At 41.4% G+C, this 17423-nt stretch overlaps 1 protein-coding gene across 2 annotated transcripts in view; it reads left to right on the forward strand.

Moving 5' to 3' along the window:
* Positions 1-3111: 3111 nt before the first annotated feature.
* prkcaa (protein kinase C, alpha, a) overlaps positions 3112-17423 on the forward strand; it is a 205196-nt gene continuing 190884 nt past the window's right edge. For both annotated transcript variants that reach the window (XM_015968942.3, XM_070550006.1), the window contains exons 1-2: positions 3112-3468; positions 4625-4656. In XM_015968942.3, coding sequence (XP_015824428.1) covers positions 3302-3468; positions 4625-4656 — 199 coding nt within the window. In that variant the 5' untranslated portion in view covers positions 3112-3301. The remainder of the gene's footprint in view (positions 3469-4624; positions 4657-17423) is intronic.

Consider the following 17423-nt stretch of genomic DNA (forward strand, 5'->3'; position numbering starts at 1 on the left):
TCCTGATGACTCTCGGTCAATGGATGCACTTTTTAACTGTATTTTAGACATTGATTCCTGGATGGCAGAGAACTTTCTCCAGCTCAACCAGGACAAAACTGAAGTTTTAGTCATTGGTCCTGAGGCCCAGAGAGAGAAGCTTTTACCGAAATTACAATCTCTGTCTTTTAATCCATCTGAACAAGTGAAGAACCTGGGTGTGATTTTTGGCTCTGAGCTGACTTTTATCCCACACATTAAAAATATCACAAAAACAGGTTTTTATCATCTAAAGAGCATCGCCAGAGTCCGCCCCATTCTCTCTCGGGCCAATACGGAGATGCTGATGCATGCTTTTATCACCATTAGGATAGACTATTGCAATGCCCTGCTTTCTGGTCTTCCCAAAAAGAGCATCTCAGGCTTACAACTTCTACAAAATTCGGCAGCACGTGTCCTGATGAAGACCAGGAGGCGGGAGCACATGACACCAATTTTAGAATCATTACATTGGCTCCCCGTATGTGTCAGGATCCATTTTAAGGCTCTTCTAATGGTTTTTAAGTGTCTTAATGGTCTGTTTTTACCATATGAACCCTCACGGCCTCTGTGCTCCTCTGGCAGAAGTCTCCTGGTCATCCCTAAAGTTAGGACACACACTCATGGCAAGGCGTCCTTCCAGCGTTATGGCCCTCGCCTCTGGAACGAGCTGCCAGAGGACCTCAGGACCGCAGAGAACGTTCATGTTTTTAAGTCCAGGCTCAAGACCCACCTATTTAGGTTAGCTTTTATCTAAATATTTACTACAGTTTTATTTCTCATTTTACATGATTACATTTTATTACTTGCTTTGCATGTTTTATATGATTATATTTTAGCACAGTTTTATTATTTAATATTATGATTTTACTGTCTGTATGATTTTATTTATTACTTATTTTCTAACTTTTGTCCCTTATATTAGCTCTTTTGTTATATTTTTACTCATTTTAATCCAGTGTTTCCTCTGTAGGGGCCCTCTGCCCTGGGAGCGGTGGTCGACTGTAGCTTCCTGGGCGCTCTATAGGTGGGGGTCTATGCTCCCCCTCCATTGAGCGCCCTGACTTAGTGTGGAAGACCTGATGCTGCCGGGGCAGACGGCTCCTCTGACGGCGTTTCCTTGCCTTACTTACTTGGCTCATCTGGACTCAGCCAAATATAATTTTTACTTGTGTGTGTGTGTGTGTGTGTGTGCGTGCGTGCGTGTGTGTGTGTGTGTGTGTGCGTGTGCTTGCATATGTCTGTTAATGTTTTTAACCTGTTATGGGAATCTGGGGTCATTTTGTAAAGCACTTTGAGTAGCACATTGTTTGAAAAGCGCTTTATAAATAAATCTGATTGATTGATTGATAAAACCAAACCAAAAGAAGTCAAATGAAACTCTTGTTTTTGTGATTTAACTCAGTGAAACATAATTTTTCCTTTGTGTTCAGCATTTTTTCTTTAAACATGTAGTAACAGTGACTGCATATCCTGAATTCTTGGGTGGGTGTGGATTTCCAGGGAGTTCTCAGCCTAAAGGTCAAAGTTAAAACAGAGAGCAAACACTTTCAGCATTTTGCAAATTCATGCAAAACATGACCTGAAGTCTGCTTGTGTAAGAAAGCAAACCCAATGCCACATCTCATTCTAGCCTTTATACTCCCACACCTGCCTGCTGTAATCCTGCGATTGTCTCCTTGTCCTCAGGGTTCAGGGTTTTTCCACGACACCGCAGACTCAACAAGCACAAGAACTGACCAAACTTTACATATTCTGCTCAAGAGTCACCTCATGCATTAAACGTTTCACTTTATTCTAAAATATTAAATGAACAACTATAATAATTAATATTGTGTTGTTTCTGAATAAACCATAACAGTTCTCATCAGTTGTAATAGTTCAAAACACAATAGTGATATCTTTTTATCTGCATGTGCACACACATGTTTATTATATTCAGCTTATTACATCAAAACTAATCTGTAAGTAATTAATAATCGGTTTATTATCTATGTAATGCGGTTTTTTTCCACACGAGGACGCCTCAGCCCTCAGATCCTCCAGCGGGGACCAGAACCTCGTTCCTCCCAAAGCAGATCCTGTTGCGTGACATCAGCCGGAGTGAGAAGGAAGGAAGCGCAGAGGAGAGGAGTCAAGCGGCAAAGCCTTGCGTAAAAGCATAACCGGAAAAAGCTTTTAAAAATAAAACATCTTGTCACTTCTCCAAAATGACTTTATGAGAAAATCAGCATCTGTAATACATTTTGAAATATAAACTAATAAGGTTTGCTCGTGTATGCTTTAAACACTTTCTTGTCAACATTTTTATTATTATTATAGATTTGCGGACATGTTCTTCATGAAGGAAGAAAAATGAATATTCAGAAAGGTTTTTCTGGTTCTTTTAAATGATTTAAAATGGAGGTGTGTGATGCTTTCATGTACAACAGCATCCATTGTGAAAAAAAGATAAAACGCTGCACAGATCGAAGGCTAGACTCTCTGGCACTTCAAAGCTGTCTAGATTTAAGTTTAATATGCACTATATGTGCTTTTAACAGTTTCAGAAAAATAGAAAAAACAAGCAAACATACAAATAATGTATTAAGATGAAGATGAGTGTATATGGGAAAGCAACTGGTCAGATATGTAACCAATCGTAACATAATTAAAAAAATAAAGATTTTATTTTTGAGTTTAAAAATTGATAAAAAAAATCACAGAAAGATATTGATATACTTTTATCTTTGAAATTAGATTAAGAAGATTAATGAAAAGGATGCACAAATAGTGCAAACTCTGCAGCATCATGAAATCCTTTGTGCTTGTGGCTACAATTTTGAGCTGTCATTGCACATCATCATTATCATCATCATCATCATCATAGATTATTTTCCATGATTCAGCCTAAACATTTTATTTAGCTAATTCCATGTTACACTATATGTTTAAAAACTGAACATAAATATTTTAGTAAATTCGTAAATTAGACTAACAACATTAACCCATTTGAGTTTGTTGAAAACAAAAACAAACAATAAAACTCAATAGCAGACTTTTACTTTGAAGGAACCAAGCGGAAACAGCCTGTCTCACACCTCCAGCCCTGACAGACAGACAGCGGAGCTGTCAGAGTGAGTGGAGCAGCCCAGAGGCACCGACAGGCTGGGAAAGCGCTCAGAGTCTCCAGTGAAGACCGCCGCTTCACTCGTGTCTCCACTCCGAGGACAGCTCGTCCACACTCGGGACAGCAGGGACAAGGCTGCTGCATTGGTTTGTGTTGCTTTTTCCTGTAGGAGACATGGCTGATGTAAGTTTGATCGAGTCGTCCACCGAGGACGTAGCCAACAGGTTTGCTCGAAAAGGTGCGCTGAGGCAAAAAAACGTCCACGAAATCAAGAACCATAAATTCATAGCCAGGTTCTTCAAGCAGCCGACCTTCTGCAGCCACTGCACCGACTTCATCTGGTAAGCCCTCGGTCTCACCGCCACCCTCCCGACTGCTGCTGCCTGTTGCATGTCGGATAACCTAACACAACATCTCCCCTCACTTCGGAACCACTTCCCCATCACGAGAACTTTACCTTTACGCTTGGCTCGTTCACCTTTTCCACCAAGCTGCCCTGCCACTCTATGGGAGGAGTTTACGTCATCAGAGGTTACTTGGCGTGAAAATGAGAAAATCCTCTAATCTCAATCAGAAGTGATTTCTTGGCCTGATAAATCCAGTGGTTATTATTATTTGAACATTTTGTAGTTTTGTCACCAGGATCTCAGGGAGAACCACTCCTCTGGTGCAAAAGATGAAAGAAAAACTGGAGTCAGGAACTAAAACGACAACTTTCTCCCTGTGAAAGTCTTCCTCGCTGCTGAACAGATCACCGTCCTGCTCCAACGCTTGGATGACTAATATTTTCCCTTTCCTGACACAGGCGAGCCATCGAAGCTGGTGTTTGTTGCTGAAACTGTCTGACCAACATTTACTTTGGTTTTTGGATAAACCTGAACGCAAAACGTTTCTAATTCTAAACATTTACAGACGGTTTCTTATTTAATCAAAGATTTCTATACAAATGAACACACATCTCAGAGTGTTTAATCCAGATCGTGTTGGAGCATTTTTGGGAGAATCTGGATCAGTTTTTGCAGCGTTTTCTTAAAAGTGAGAGGAGTGAAGCAGCAGGCAGCTTGGTTGGAGCAACGCCCACGTTTACACTCCCCTCCTGTTGGAGGTGGGAGTGTGATCTTGGGCCTTTTATTGCTGGTGGCATGTATGTTGGCAGGTTTACACAGTGACCCGTTCTCCTCTCTGTGCCACTCCTTAGTGCAAAACACACACTTGGCATTGGGTTGGTTGACGTAGGGGAAAATGCACATTATGACGTGATTATGGGACACTTTACCCCAGAAATAAAAGTGTATACCCGCTAATTTACCGACATTTAGGAAGTTTTTTAAATGAAAAAAGTATAAAAACTTCTATAGCACTTGAATCCAGATGTGTGTTATCTAACAGTGTGTCCCTGGACTAAAGATCTGTGGATGTCTGAGTGTGACTGAATGAGTCAACTCAGTGTTTAAACAGCAAAGAACAATTCAGTTCATGCTCTCCTTTTTCCCACAGGGGGTTTGGAAAGCAAGGATTCCAGTGCCAAGGTAAAGAAAAGCTGACAGAAACCCATGTTTGTGTCGTGTGTGACATTTGGAGTGGCTGTGTGTGGTTTTTAAAAGTGTTTGATACATCTGAACATGAAATTGAGTCATTAGATTATTTATTTAACTCCTTCGTGGTTTTGGCTCTTTTCATCTCTAAAAAGATGTGTGAATATTTGTAGTGAGGGTGATTCTGGCTGTTTGTCGCTGTTGTTGTTTTGTAAACGCTAATGTAAAAGACCCTGTACACACACGTAGCACACACACTCAAAACAAAGAGATTTGACTACGATGAAAGTGAAAATATATGGTATGAAAGTAGATTCTTTCAAAAGCTCTGACCAAAAAGGAGATTCGTAAATTCTACGTTGTCACGGTTTAGTTGTGGACGTGAATAACTACGGGTTTTGGTTTCTACATCATTGCTCGTGACAAAAAGTTCTGACATGCGACCTGTGCTTACACTCTCTTGTTTACCGAGCTCAAATACTGCTCTATGTCGAAGACCACTGGCGAAGGACGACATTAAAGGAACACTAGAGAGTTTCCTGCTCCTCTGCCCTACTGGTTAAAAGTGGAATTACAACTGTTTTAAAAAACCCTGCTGCAACCTGTTTTAGCTAGCACCATTAATGTGCTAACACCAACATTAGCATACTAATACTAAAATAAACCACAAAGTGAAAAGATCCACACTGTTGAACAAAAAATATTATTACTTACAAGTCCAGTAGCAACAAAGCCAGGTCACCATCAGTCCATGATTTTGTAGCCTCCATTAGCGCCCTCAAGCTAGTGTAGGTCACCTCGATGTTCACTCTGGAATTAGCTCATTGCTTCGCCTCTAAAGGCATTACGTTCTTCCTTTTACCTCCAGGCTACGCCATGATGCCAACTGAAAATGCTAACCGCTAGCATTACAGCTAACAGCTGTAGACGAGGTAAAAAAAACAACCCTCTATTGGACACTTATCCGCTCCACAAAACTGTCAGCAGAGAGTGGTGTCAAATATGAAACTGGTCAAGTTTTTAACTCAACGATCACTGATATCGATGTTAAAGCTATCTAGTCTTACTTTGAGGACGGTTACAGCTCGCTACATAGTTAATCCAAGTCCAAGGAACTGTTTTCAGCAAAGACACAGACACTTTGGGATACTACTGCCACCAACAGCCTTGGCATGCCAGTGAATGTAGTTAAGACACCCAGCTACGGGTGTACATCAGGAATAGACCGCACTGGTAGCTTCAAGTTGCGCCGGTTACAACTGACTGACGGCTGTATCTTAACTCACCTTGCCTGCTTGTAGTGATCAGAGGGACCGGTGGCGCCAATGTTCGGCAGGCCTCGCCTCTGTCAGTGCGCCCCAGGGCAGCTGTGGCTACACTGTAGCTCATCCCCACCAGCATGTGAATGTGTGTGTGTGGATGACTGATTGTGTTGTGAAGCACCTTGGGGGGTTGTAGAACCCTAAAAAGGCGCTATACATGTCAAGCTGCGAGCAGGAGAGTTGGACCCAAGATGCAGAAACCAACAGAACGACTCGAGGCAGGAGTGGTTTTAAGAAAATAAATTCCTTTTATTAAAGGAGGATGAACATAAATCCAAAGGCGCAAAACCAAGCGTAATCTCAAGGAACACAGAATGACCAAGAAACAAAACAGAAGCTCACTTATGAGCACGAACCTGGAGAAACTTTGAGAGAGACAAAACACTGTGACAAACAACAATGGACCGACAAACACAGAGAGACACAGGCAGGGTGTATACACAGGCGCTGGGTGATAGGAGATGAGGGGGCAGGTGTGTGGGAATTGGGCACAGGTGAAAACAATGAACTGAGGAGAAGCAGAAATAAGCAAGGGAAAAACCAAATATAATCCTGAAAACCAAAGCTAGTAATATAACCAAACTAAACTAAAAACATAATAGAAACAAGGACACAGGGTGATCTAAAAAGAAGAAAGTAAATGATCTAAGTGGGGAAAGGAAACACACACACACACACACACTAAAGGAGGCAGGAGAACTGAAACACTAAACCAAAAGGTGGGGAGAATGGAGAACATGAGGGAAACCAGGAGGGAGCTGTGGACAAAAGGGGCACAGAACATGACAATACAGGTAATTTATCATTTGTCTGTGAGCAAAAGGACATTTGAAATGCAGATTGTTACATTGAATAATGAAATTTCGTATGTATTTCAAAACTTTCTATCTACAAGGTGCTTCACATCAGAGGTTACATTTCCTGTAGTGAAGCAGAGCCTGTAGAAAGAGATTTTTTAAGTGGAAGCAGTGAAAGCACAAAGATATTGATTGTGAAGACCCCAAAAAAATTGGCAATTGAGTCAATTTAACAAACATTGAGACATGAGGAGAATGCGAAGAAAGTAATAGAAAGATGCTGCAAAGTGCACAGATATAGACTGGATTCTCAGTTTTTTCAGCATCATCATCAGCGTCTTAGAAGGTGGTTTTTCCCAACAGCTTCTTAGTTTAACGTGGAAAATTTGCCAAAGTCACAGACTGTGCGGAGCTACGAAACAAATCATGTCAGACATTTGAGTCAGTTTTCGTAGCAAAAAACTGAACTAAAAATTGTACATTCAATACAGTGACATCACTAAGGTTGGACAGCAATCATTTTTTTAAAGTGTGGATCACTGAAACACCATTTTTAAATTCTTATTTCTGATTAAATTCGTTCACTCTGAGTTTTTCATGCAGGCTGAACATGAAAACACTCTCCCACACCTATCTCCCGCTCTAGCTTCTGGTCGAAAATTCATTGAAGTGCCAGGATTTGAAAAGCCTGACAGATCTACATCACACTGTCAATGTTTATGGACTCACCCATCTTGACTCGCGACAGAGAAGGCTGTTGTTGGTTTAGCATCCAGGAAATAGCAGAGAACATCTCAGCTAGTAGAAGCTAACTGTTAGCATGAGCAACTTCACCACATAGCAAAACTCCTTCAAACTTGTGTTACTTGTGGAGATAAAATATCCATGTTGCATGTCAGTGGTAGAGTCACGTTGCTGTTATCCAGCCCGAGGCGGGATGTCCAAATATCAGGAAATAAAATCTGCCCTGCACAATTTTAAAGCATTCCTCCAAATATACCCCAGTGCATTTGTCTAGATAGTCTGACTGCTCATGTAATTTGGAGTATTTAAAGGGTTTCTTAGACTTCATTAACCCTCGTTTTTGGATGAAAAATGCAACAAAAATATCCTTATTTTTTGCTAAACATAAAAACAAGCAACTACATAGATCACCACTTAAATAACTGCTTTATGACAATATAATAAAAATATTATTTTCAGCTTCCCATCACTAGAATTATCCTTTTCTGTAGTCAAGCTTTTCAAAATTATAAAACAAACAACAGAAAAGTAGGTTGTACATTTATTTACAAACATACAGGTGACACTACATATAGTTTATGTATATAATACTTATCTAAAGCATGTTATATACATTTATAGCCATGCTGTCAACATGGTTTTTGTTTTTATTAGAGGGGACATATGCATAACTCGCAGTTTGTATACCTCTGTGCTGCCATGTGGGTGTCTACTGCCTCTATAAACACTCCAAATGTTAAAAAAAGTTCATTCTTTGTCTGTCAGTGTTTGGTTTTATGAACTATCTGCCTAAAAATATCTGTTTCAAGAAGTCCCCGTTTGTGATGTCACAAACAGGGAACCTAGCATATTAGAGCATCTCAGCTTATAGCAGCCTGAGCCGGGGAGGAGTGGGTGTGGCAATCCCCAGCTTATTTTCAACAGTTCATTCTGGAAGGTAATGAAAGTGTCGAGATTTAAACTGCTGAAATTGCTTTATGTTAGAAGGATTTTATGCAAAGAACTCCATAAAATGTTTTACATAGACATAGGTTACAACTAAACAAATAAAAGTCATAACATGTCTCCTTTAAAATACACAACTCTTCCTGCAGTACCTGTCCGAAGCAGCTGGTGTCACTAGAGAGACAATAGTACAGTTGCATGAACAGCAGAAGAAGACGTTACAAGCCGTAAACTCTTGATGCACAAACAGAGCATATTTTTAAGATGGGGATTCAGTTTGCAATAATAATTTTTCATTTCTTTTAATCTAGATATATTTCATAATCGTAAAACAACACAGCATTTTTATTTAACCATGTATCATCAAAAGCATCTGGCTCTAAATGTTTTTTCGTCTTATAATATTTGTTTCTTTATGATTATTGGATGGAGGTTACGCCTCATAAATGCTTTGGTATTCATGAAGAGCCAGCATCAAAATCAGGAGCTTTGTTAGTGGTCCCAACTCTACGGAGCACATGCGCTGATTAATCATTTTCTATTTTAGACACTATTGGGAATTAATAAGAAATTCTTCTCCTGCAAAGTTGTTTAATGTTTTTTTTTCTCTCTTAGAGGATCAGCTCTGTTTTATGTTGGGTTAATGATCTAATTTGGAGGAGTTATTTGGAATGTTCCACTGGTGCAGGAGTCGGACCGTCTATCGGAAACAGATTGAAGATAAAGACTTTACCGTGGACGGAGTTTGATCTCGGTGAATCAGAATCACCTCTCTTAGGAGTGTCAGACATGCAGAGGTTGTATCTGAAATATTACTCATAATTAAAGAGGAATGTTGATGGTTCACAGCGTCTTCTGGGGCGTATGAGCAACAGAACGGCATAGGAACATGCATATTAGCTCGTGTGTGCATGTAAATCCATGTCTTCCTCTGGGGCATGACTGTTAACAACCTCACACCCACGCTTTAATGTGATCTGCTCTCACAGGAGAGAGATGCACCCTTGTCTGAAACCAGTCTCAGTCATGAGTCAGTCTGAAGTGTTGATAAAACCAACATGTTTTTCCACAACTTGACATTATTGTCAGCATGTTTCTAAACCTCTGCTTTCACAGCTAGTTGTCATTTTCATTTCTCCTCCTTGTTACTCTCACAGCTTTCGATAAGGGAGATAATAAGACAAGCTGCTAGAAGGACAACATGTCGAAAGACGCAAACGCTCCTCTGGAGCTCTTCCTTCTTGCTTTCAGCGCCACCTCTGAAAAGCAGCTTTATTCCTCTTCTCATCATAAATCCCTGCCTTGACCTGTTGCATTAATAATTATCCTGCCTTATCTAGATGACGGCGATTGGTTACTCTGCAGCTATTCAAAGACAGAGAGGTCCGCGTTTTTATACCACGAGCTCCATCATCAAATATTAAACTTAGGATCCTATAAAATGAGGGTCATATTCTCCAGCAGAGCCAGGGAGCCTCTCAGTCACTGCTTGAATGGCATTTCTATAACTAGAGTGACATTTATTTTCCAGCCCAGCAAATGTCTCTTTTCTAAGAATAGCCTGTTGTTTGCTGTTTTACACCATTAAGGATATTAAAAAAATAAAATAAAAAAGCTTGAACTAACAACATTTTATCACCTAAAGCAGATCATCATCTATCATGTTGACTTTGTGAGCATGTTTTGTAAATATGTAAATATAAAATAGGCAAATAACGTCGCCTTTGGTCGGGTGTAATGTTATGTTTGTTTTTCTCGTTCGATTGGTTGTTCAGACTTATAAAGTTATGTGCATTTAACATTTTAAAATGCTGATTCAGCTAAACACGGCATCTGAATGTCAAGAGTTTTTAAATATGTTATGATGATTAAAATGCAATAAAATAATGAATATATCAAAAAATAAATAGCCCCCCCCCCCCCAAAAACAAACAAAAACAGAAGTAAAGATGGTGCCAAAACAATGCTGCCATACATTAAGCTGCAGGTTGTGTCAATGCTTTTGCACCGTGCAACTAATCCTTCATTACATGGATTTTTTAATCCATGTTGTAGGAGTTCCTGTTATAAAGTCATATTTAATCTTTTAGTTTGATTACAGCCAAGATCCAGGTGTATTGCTCCTGTCTTAAAACTGGTACAATCTCCAAATTTTCATTGTTATGACGTGGTAGAAAGATAAAAGTAACCCTGCAGACTTTAACCCTTGAATTCACCAGAACAACTCCATTTTGCTGCTGGTGGAATTAACACTTTTAAAAGTGGGGTTGACTGAAAAGCCATTTTTTAAATAATTATTTCTGATTATAATCTTTCATTTTGAGTTTTTAATGCAGGGTTAACATGTAAATAGTCTCCTACACCTATCTCCTGTTTTAGTTTCTGATAGAAAACAGACGGTGAAACTCTAGGATTTGAAAAGCCTGACAGATCTACGTCACACTGTGAATTGGACTTACCCACCTCGACTCAAGCTGTTGTTGTTTTAGTTTCCAAAATCAGCAGAGAACGTCTCTTTCAACAGACGCTAACCGTTAGCATTATCAACTCACTCACATGGCTGAAACTCCTCCAGGCTTGTTATTTGTGGAGATAAAACATCCATGTCCCTGAGAAAACAGAGTTGGTGGCAGAGTCGCGTTGCTTTTATCCAATCCCATTACCTCCGGAGTCAGAACTCGTAACTGGAAATGGCGTCACACCCAAGTTACCCGCGCTCTGGTTACCATAGTCGGGGAAGTCAGGATTCCAATATGGCGACGCCTATTTCCCAAGTAGCCATTGTTTGTAGATTCCTCTTAATTACAACGCTTTAAGCTGTATGTTCAACTTGCAAACAAAACTCCTAGTATGTTCAATTTAGAGTTGCAAGCCCTACATGTAACATTGATTTTAAACACACTCTTTTAAGTGCGTTTTGTAAAATAAACACGTTTCACCCAAAAGTTACTGTTTTTAATACAGACAGCAGCCATTTCAGAGGTTGGAGTTCTGAAAACCTTCCGAGTTTCCGACTGGGAAGTCTGAATTTGGGGGGCATTTATTTTTTCTACTCGGAAGTCTGGGTTTCTGAGTTCCGAGGACAAATCAAATGCACTGTAAGACTTCAAATCCTCAGCCTTGATGTCCCAGACCGGTCCTGCAGGGCCAGGGCTTTGTGGGCTTTTGTGTGCCCTGAGTTCTGCCTGCAAGTCATTCATTCCTACTAGAGACCCCATGCAAATGTATTGATTAAACAAGTAATCCACACTTTTAAATAACCATGTAAATAAAACTGTAAATCACCGTTGTCAATGTTTTTAATATAACAAAAACTAAAGGTATTCTGCTAAATTAACCTTAGCTGTTTCAAAAAGTCCGTATTTGTGACATCACAAACGGGCAATTAGCATAGAATGCTCTCTCACCTCTGAGAGCAATGCATTTGGTTCACCTGTGCTGGGACTAACCGTTAGCTCATCAATCCTGCCGACCTTTAACACTGTTTCTCCAAGCTGGGGTTGCTCATGTTTTACAAAGAAGCACGCTTCCAAAAACATCTTAAAAGGCCCCGAAAGACCTCACAGAGACCACATTCTCCTATTTTATTTCTTCATCCAGCGAGACAGGGGTCCTAACACGGCAAAAAAATGTTAAACACTCAACATGACACATTAACATACTACAGCAACGTTAATGTTGCGAAAACAGGGAAATAACAGCGTCTGTCTTCTTCTAGTGACTTTATCTGTGGGATCTTGTTTGAAGCGCCCAGCTGGCTGTCTTTCTGCAGCAGGGTGTCTCAGATCTGCTCTCTGATGATTCTGTAACACAGAAACACAGTTTGTACTCACGTCCATCAGCCGATTTACCTTTCAGATCTCGATATCCAGAGACAGTTAAAGTCAGGCTGTTGGGGTTGATGAAGTATTTCTTTTTTTTTTATTATGTGAAGTTCTGATTTATGGAGGTTTAATCCTCCAGAGTTAATCCTGTTCTGTGACCTGATTCATATTCAGTCAGCTAAATATATTCACGGGGAGTCGCTGAATTCAGCCGAGGACCGAGCAACCAAAGGGTTAGAGGGTCAAGTGCTCTCTTTCAGAGCACCTGTGTCTGTAATAACTGATAGACGTGTGACTATAATATGCACAAGTTGTTCCTATCAAGGGTTCTACACCAAACTGCCTCTGTAGGGAGGAAAAGATTGGATTATTATGAAACTTTAAGAGCTGACGTTTCGTTTGCATGGTCAGAATGCATTTGGGATCCTTCTTTTTCCTCTGTCAAGAGTATTAGACTATTTTTGTATGAAGCAAATTTGATACTTTTTTTTCAAATATCTGAATGTTTTCCAATATATGCTACCCAATGATGAGCAACTTTAGCAAGTAACTTATTTTATTATTTTTTCATGTAAAGAAGTTACTTGAAAATCAATGAAAATGCTAAAAATTAATTGGCAAGCTAATATAAACACACTCAGCAAGACTCACTGACTTAGGTCTCCAATGATGTTAAAGGGAGACGAGGCAGTTTTGGCTTGCTTTTAGCACCCTCTAGTGTTCGTTTGTAGAACCAAAAGCAAAACTTATCTTCTGGCTGTGCGTTTGTCTTTTTAACGCCTTATGGGCTCGACACACGGGAGGCGACATCGCCTCTCCTCCATTCATTTTCAATGAGCCATGCGCGACAAAGCGATAATCGCGGGTCTCTCTCCTACCAAGCGAAACGCGAAAAACGTGCGTGTGAAATTTTGCGCTCGTGCACGTGTCGTGCACAGGCGACCCAGCGACCCGATCCCAGAAAATTGAAACATTTTCAAATTTTCATCGCCGTCACTCGGACGAGGACCAATCAACGGAGGTTTCATTCACTGACCAATGAGCGGACAGGATGCTCCGCACATCTCCGAGCAAACATGGAGGAGAAGTTGATTATTATTATTTTTTATATAGTAAACTCACAAGTAAGATTTCTTATAACTCTAACAGCAGCTTGTGAAACATCATATCTACCACTTTATTATCTCTGAACCGCTTAAATAACCTTAATTCCCTCCAACCTGACACAGCCAAACAAAACAACGGAAGTTTCGATTTCGCCATGGAACAGAACGCGTAGTAGACGGTTTTGCCGCTGGCCGCTGCCGCGGATCGCCTCCCGTGTGTCAGGTAATAAAAGCGACAGCGACAAATTTCGCTGATCGCGGTCGTTTGACGCCTCCCGTGTGTCGAGCCCATAAATGTAACAGCTAACAGCCTTCCTTAGTGTCAACAAGAGTGATTCATCACTAAATTAAACAAATTGGCTGTGTTCATGATCTAAAACATGCAGGAAACATGCTGAAACCGGACAGCAGCACCAGGCATGTCAGCTCAATTTTCTCAATTTCCAACATGCCTCCATCTAAAAGGCTAGGTTATCCAGAGCTATCTCTGTAGTTATGCTGCTATAGGCTTAGACTGCTGGAGGACACACTGAACACAGTCCCAGTTTGAAGTTGCAAGTGGAATATTCTGGCCACAGGGGGCGATAGGGGCTGGGTGGCCTTTCAACAACCAAATAAAGCGTAATTTTAGCACATACTGACTCAAGAAAATGATTTAAAAATAGAAAAAAGTTGCCTAGTATGGCTTTAAAGGAGCTAGATGGTTTAAATAGTTTATGTGAAACATAGTAAAAATAGTCTTCTACCTCTATTTTCTGGATTAGTCACCGATCCAAATCAGAAAAAGACAATGAAACACTCAGATTAGAAAAGCGAGACAAGTTTTCTTGACACTGAAGATTAGCATTCGTAGACTCAGCCATCTTGGCTTGTGGAGGGAAAGGTTGCTGTTGTTTTAACGTGCAGGAGAAAGCAGAGCATGTCTCGGCTAGAAGCTAACCATTAGCAGCAGAAAGTCCACAACACAGCAGAACTCCTTCAGGCTTGTGTTGTTTGTGGAGATAAAACATATGTGCTGCAAGGTAAGTATAGTCAGTGGTAGAGTTGTGTTGCGGTTAGCCAATCAGATGCAAGATGTCCAAATAACAGGAAATAAGACTTTAAAACTTGCCGTCTTCAGCTTACCTCTGCTCTGACTAACATTTACTTCCTGAAACAGGAGCGCCAGAGCTTTTTTCCCACAGAGATGAACTCACAAGGCATGCACATATACTAGAGACCATCTAGACCATCTCCACGGCTGTCAAACTCTGAGCTTATGGCATTAAAGTTGATGTGAGGGATGTTTAATTCCAGATGGCACAATGGTGCATTATGGCTTTAGAAGAGCATCCTGCAACAACAAATGCTTAATTGATGATTTCCTGTTTACAATCAGGAGCAGGGGCGGATTTAGGACTGAAGAAGATCCGGGGCTTAACACACACACGTGCGCGCACACACACACACACACACACACACACACACACAGCACCGAGTTGGCCCCTCTCTACATCAACGGGGAGTGTGTGGAGAGGGTCCACACCTTCCGGTTCCTTGGTGTCCTCATCTCTGATGACATCTCCTGGGCGGAAAACATCTCAGCGGTCATCAAGAAGGCCCAACAGCGGCTGCACTTCCTGAGAGTCCTCAGGAAGTACAAACTAAACTCCGACCTGCTGCTGACCTTCTACCGCTCGTCCATTGAGAGCCTGCTAACCTACTGCATCACGGTATGGTATGGCAGCTGCACCAAGGCGGATAGAGTGAGGCTTCAGAGTGTGGTAAAGACAGCACAGAAGATCATCGGCTGTCCTCTCCCCTCCATGATGGACATTTATTCCTCCCGCTGCCTCAGTAGGGCAGCAAACATCATCAAGGACAGCTCCCACCCTGGCTTCGACATGTTCAGACTGCTTTCCTCAGGGAAGTGCTACAGGTGCATTAATACAAAAACCCACAGACTCAAAAACAGTTTCTTCCCCAAAGCAATAACCACCCTGAACTCACACCCCCCACTTCCCACTTCCTCCATTGACCACCACTATCTATTGATACCAAATTCCATGTGCAATAATGGGCTCGACACACGGGAGGCGACAAACGACCGCGATCAGCGAAATTTGTCGCTGTCGCTTTTATTACCTGTCACACGGGAGGCGATCCGCGGCAGCGGCCAGCGGCAAAACCGTCTACGCGTTCTGTTCCATGGCGAAATCGAAACTTCCGTTGTTTTGTTTGGCTGTGTCAGGTTGGAGGGAATTAAGGTTATTTAAGCGGTTCAGAGTTTAAAAAAAAGTGGTAGATATGATGTTTCACAAGGTGCTGCTAGAGTTATGTGAAATCTTACTTCTGATTTTACTATATAAAAAATAATAATAATCAACGTCTCCTCCATGTTTGCTCGGAGATGTGCGGAGCATCCTGTCCGCTCATTGGTCAGTGAATGAAACCTCCGTTGATTGGTCCTCGTCCGAGCGACGGCGATGAAAAGTTGAAAATGTTTAAACTTTCTGGGATCGCGTCGCTGGGTCGTCCGTGCACAGCACGTGCACGAGTGCAAACTTTCACACGCACGTTTTTCGCGTTTCGCTTGGTAGGAGAGAGACCCGCGATTATCGCTTTGTCGCGCATGGCTCATTGAAAATGAATGGAGGAGAGGCGATGTCGCCTCCCGTGTGTCGAGCCCATAAATTGTATATACATAATATTACTGTCCATATGTACATAGCGCTGCAGAACTGTAACAATACTGTGCAATAATTTGTATATAAAGCCGGGCGTACACTGTGCGACTTTTTCACTTTTTTGAGCCGATTTTCCAGTCGTGCGAGAATCCACGACATCGGGGCGAGTTTTGCGCCGAGCGGTCGTGTAGTGTACAGGGGGTTACGAGAGGCGATTAACACCACGTGACCAGCCGCCGATCAGCAGTCGTGAGGTCGCAGGGACTTCTGGTGTGTTTAATATTTCGCTCGTCCCTCGTGAGTGTATCGCACTGTTGAAGCGGCGCAGCGAGCAGCTACGATCCAAAAAGTATCAGAACCGCTCACGGCGCATGCGCAATCCTGCATCAACGCCGGCCGGTCGCTCGCTATTTCCCTAATAACACACGCTGTTCGTTTTTGTTTCCACACGTTTTTTTTTTTACTCACAAAGATTGTCAAGAAAGCGTGTTTGTCGTGTTCATGTCAAATTAAACTGATCACAAAACACAGATTCACTTTCTTTATTTCGTTTTACTCATCCAACCCCCATAAATCCCTGTGTGTCCTCCTGCAGCACTCCCGAAGGACAACAGGCAAGACAAAAAAGTCTGACGTGTTGAGTAAAAACTGCTATTTTTAGCATATTTTTAGGGCCGACGTGTTGCTACCAGACGTACAGTGTGAGCAGTCAGGTCGCATCCGAGAACTGGGTCGTGCAGTGTGAGCACACGACTCGTGAGATCTGCCCTACGAGGAAGTCGTACAGTTTGAGCTGAAGCTGAGCGCTGCGAGTGAAAAAGTCGCACAGTGTACGCCCGGCTTAACACTTACTTTCCATATGTACATAGCGCTGCAGAACTGTACCCCCCCCCCAAGTATGTTTGTTTTACACTGAGTAGGAGATGCTTTGTATCTCACTTTACACCTTTATAGTGACAATAAAGGCATTCTATTCTATTCTATCGCAGATGTATTGAAAATGGATCCTTCAGTGAGACTAAATTTGACATCACATGTTGTCTGACCATGCCAGACTAATTGTTTCCAGTGGCTTTGAGCTAAAACATGAAACGATCTTTAGAGTTCGTCTCTCATTATTGATCCTTTCAACAATTATGTTTCTCACTTGCTTCTGGATCCATCTAAAAACGCTTGCTGGGTGATGCCGCCTTGCTTAGAAAGATGTCTTTCTGTCATCCTTTGGCTCAAACGACCACAAATGCAAAAATCAATCCTGCAAACAACATCTTTGTGTTGATTAACATTTCAGCTCTTCTCAGATACATTTTCTTTTTTAAGCCTAAAATGAGCAAATGGTAAGAGATGTTGGAACACC

Source organism: Nothobranchius furzeri, chromosome 4 (assembly GCF_043380555.1).
Source record: "Nothobranchius furzeri strain GRZ-AD chromosome 4, NfurGRZ-RIMD1, whole genome shotgun sequence".
Classification (NCBI taxonomy): domain Eukaryota; kingdom Metazoa; phylum Chordata; class Actinopteri; order Cyprinodontiformes; family Nothobranchiidae; genus Nothobranchius; species Nothobranchius furzeri.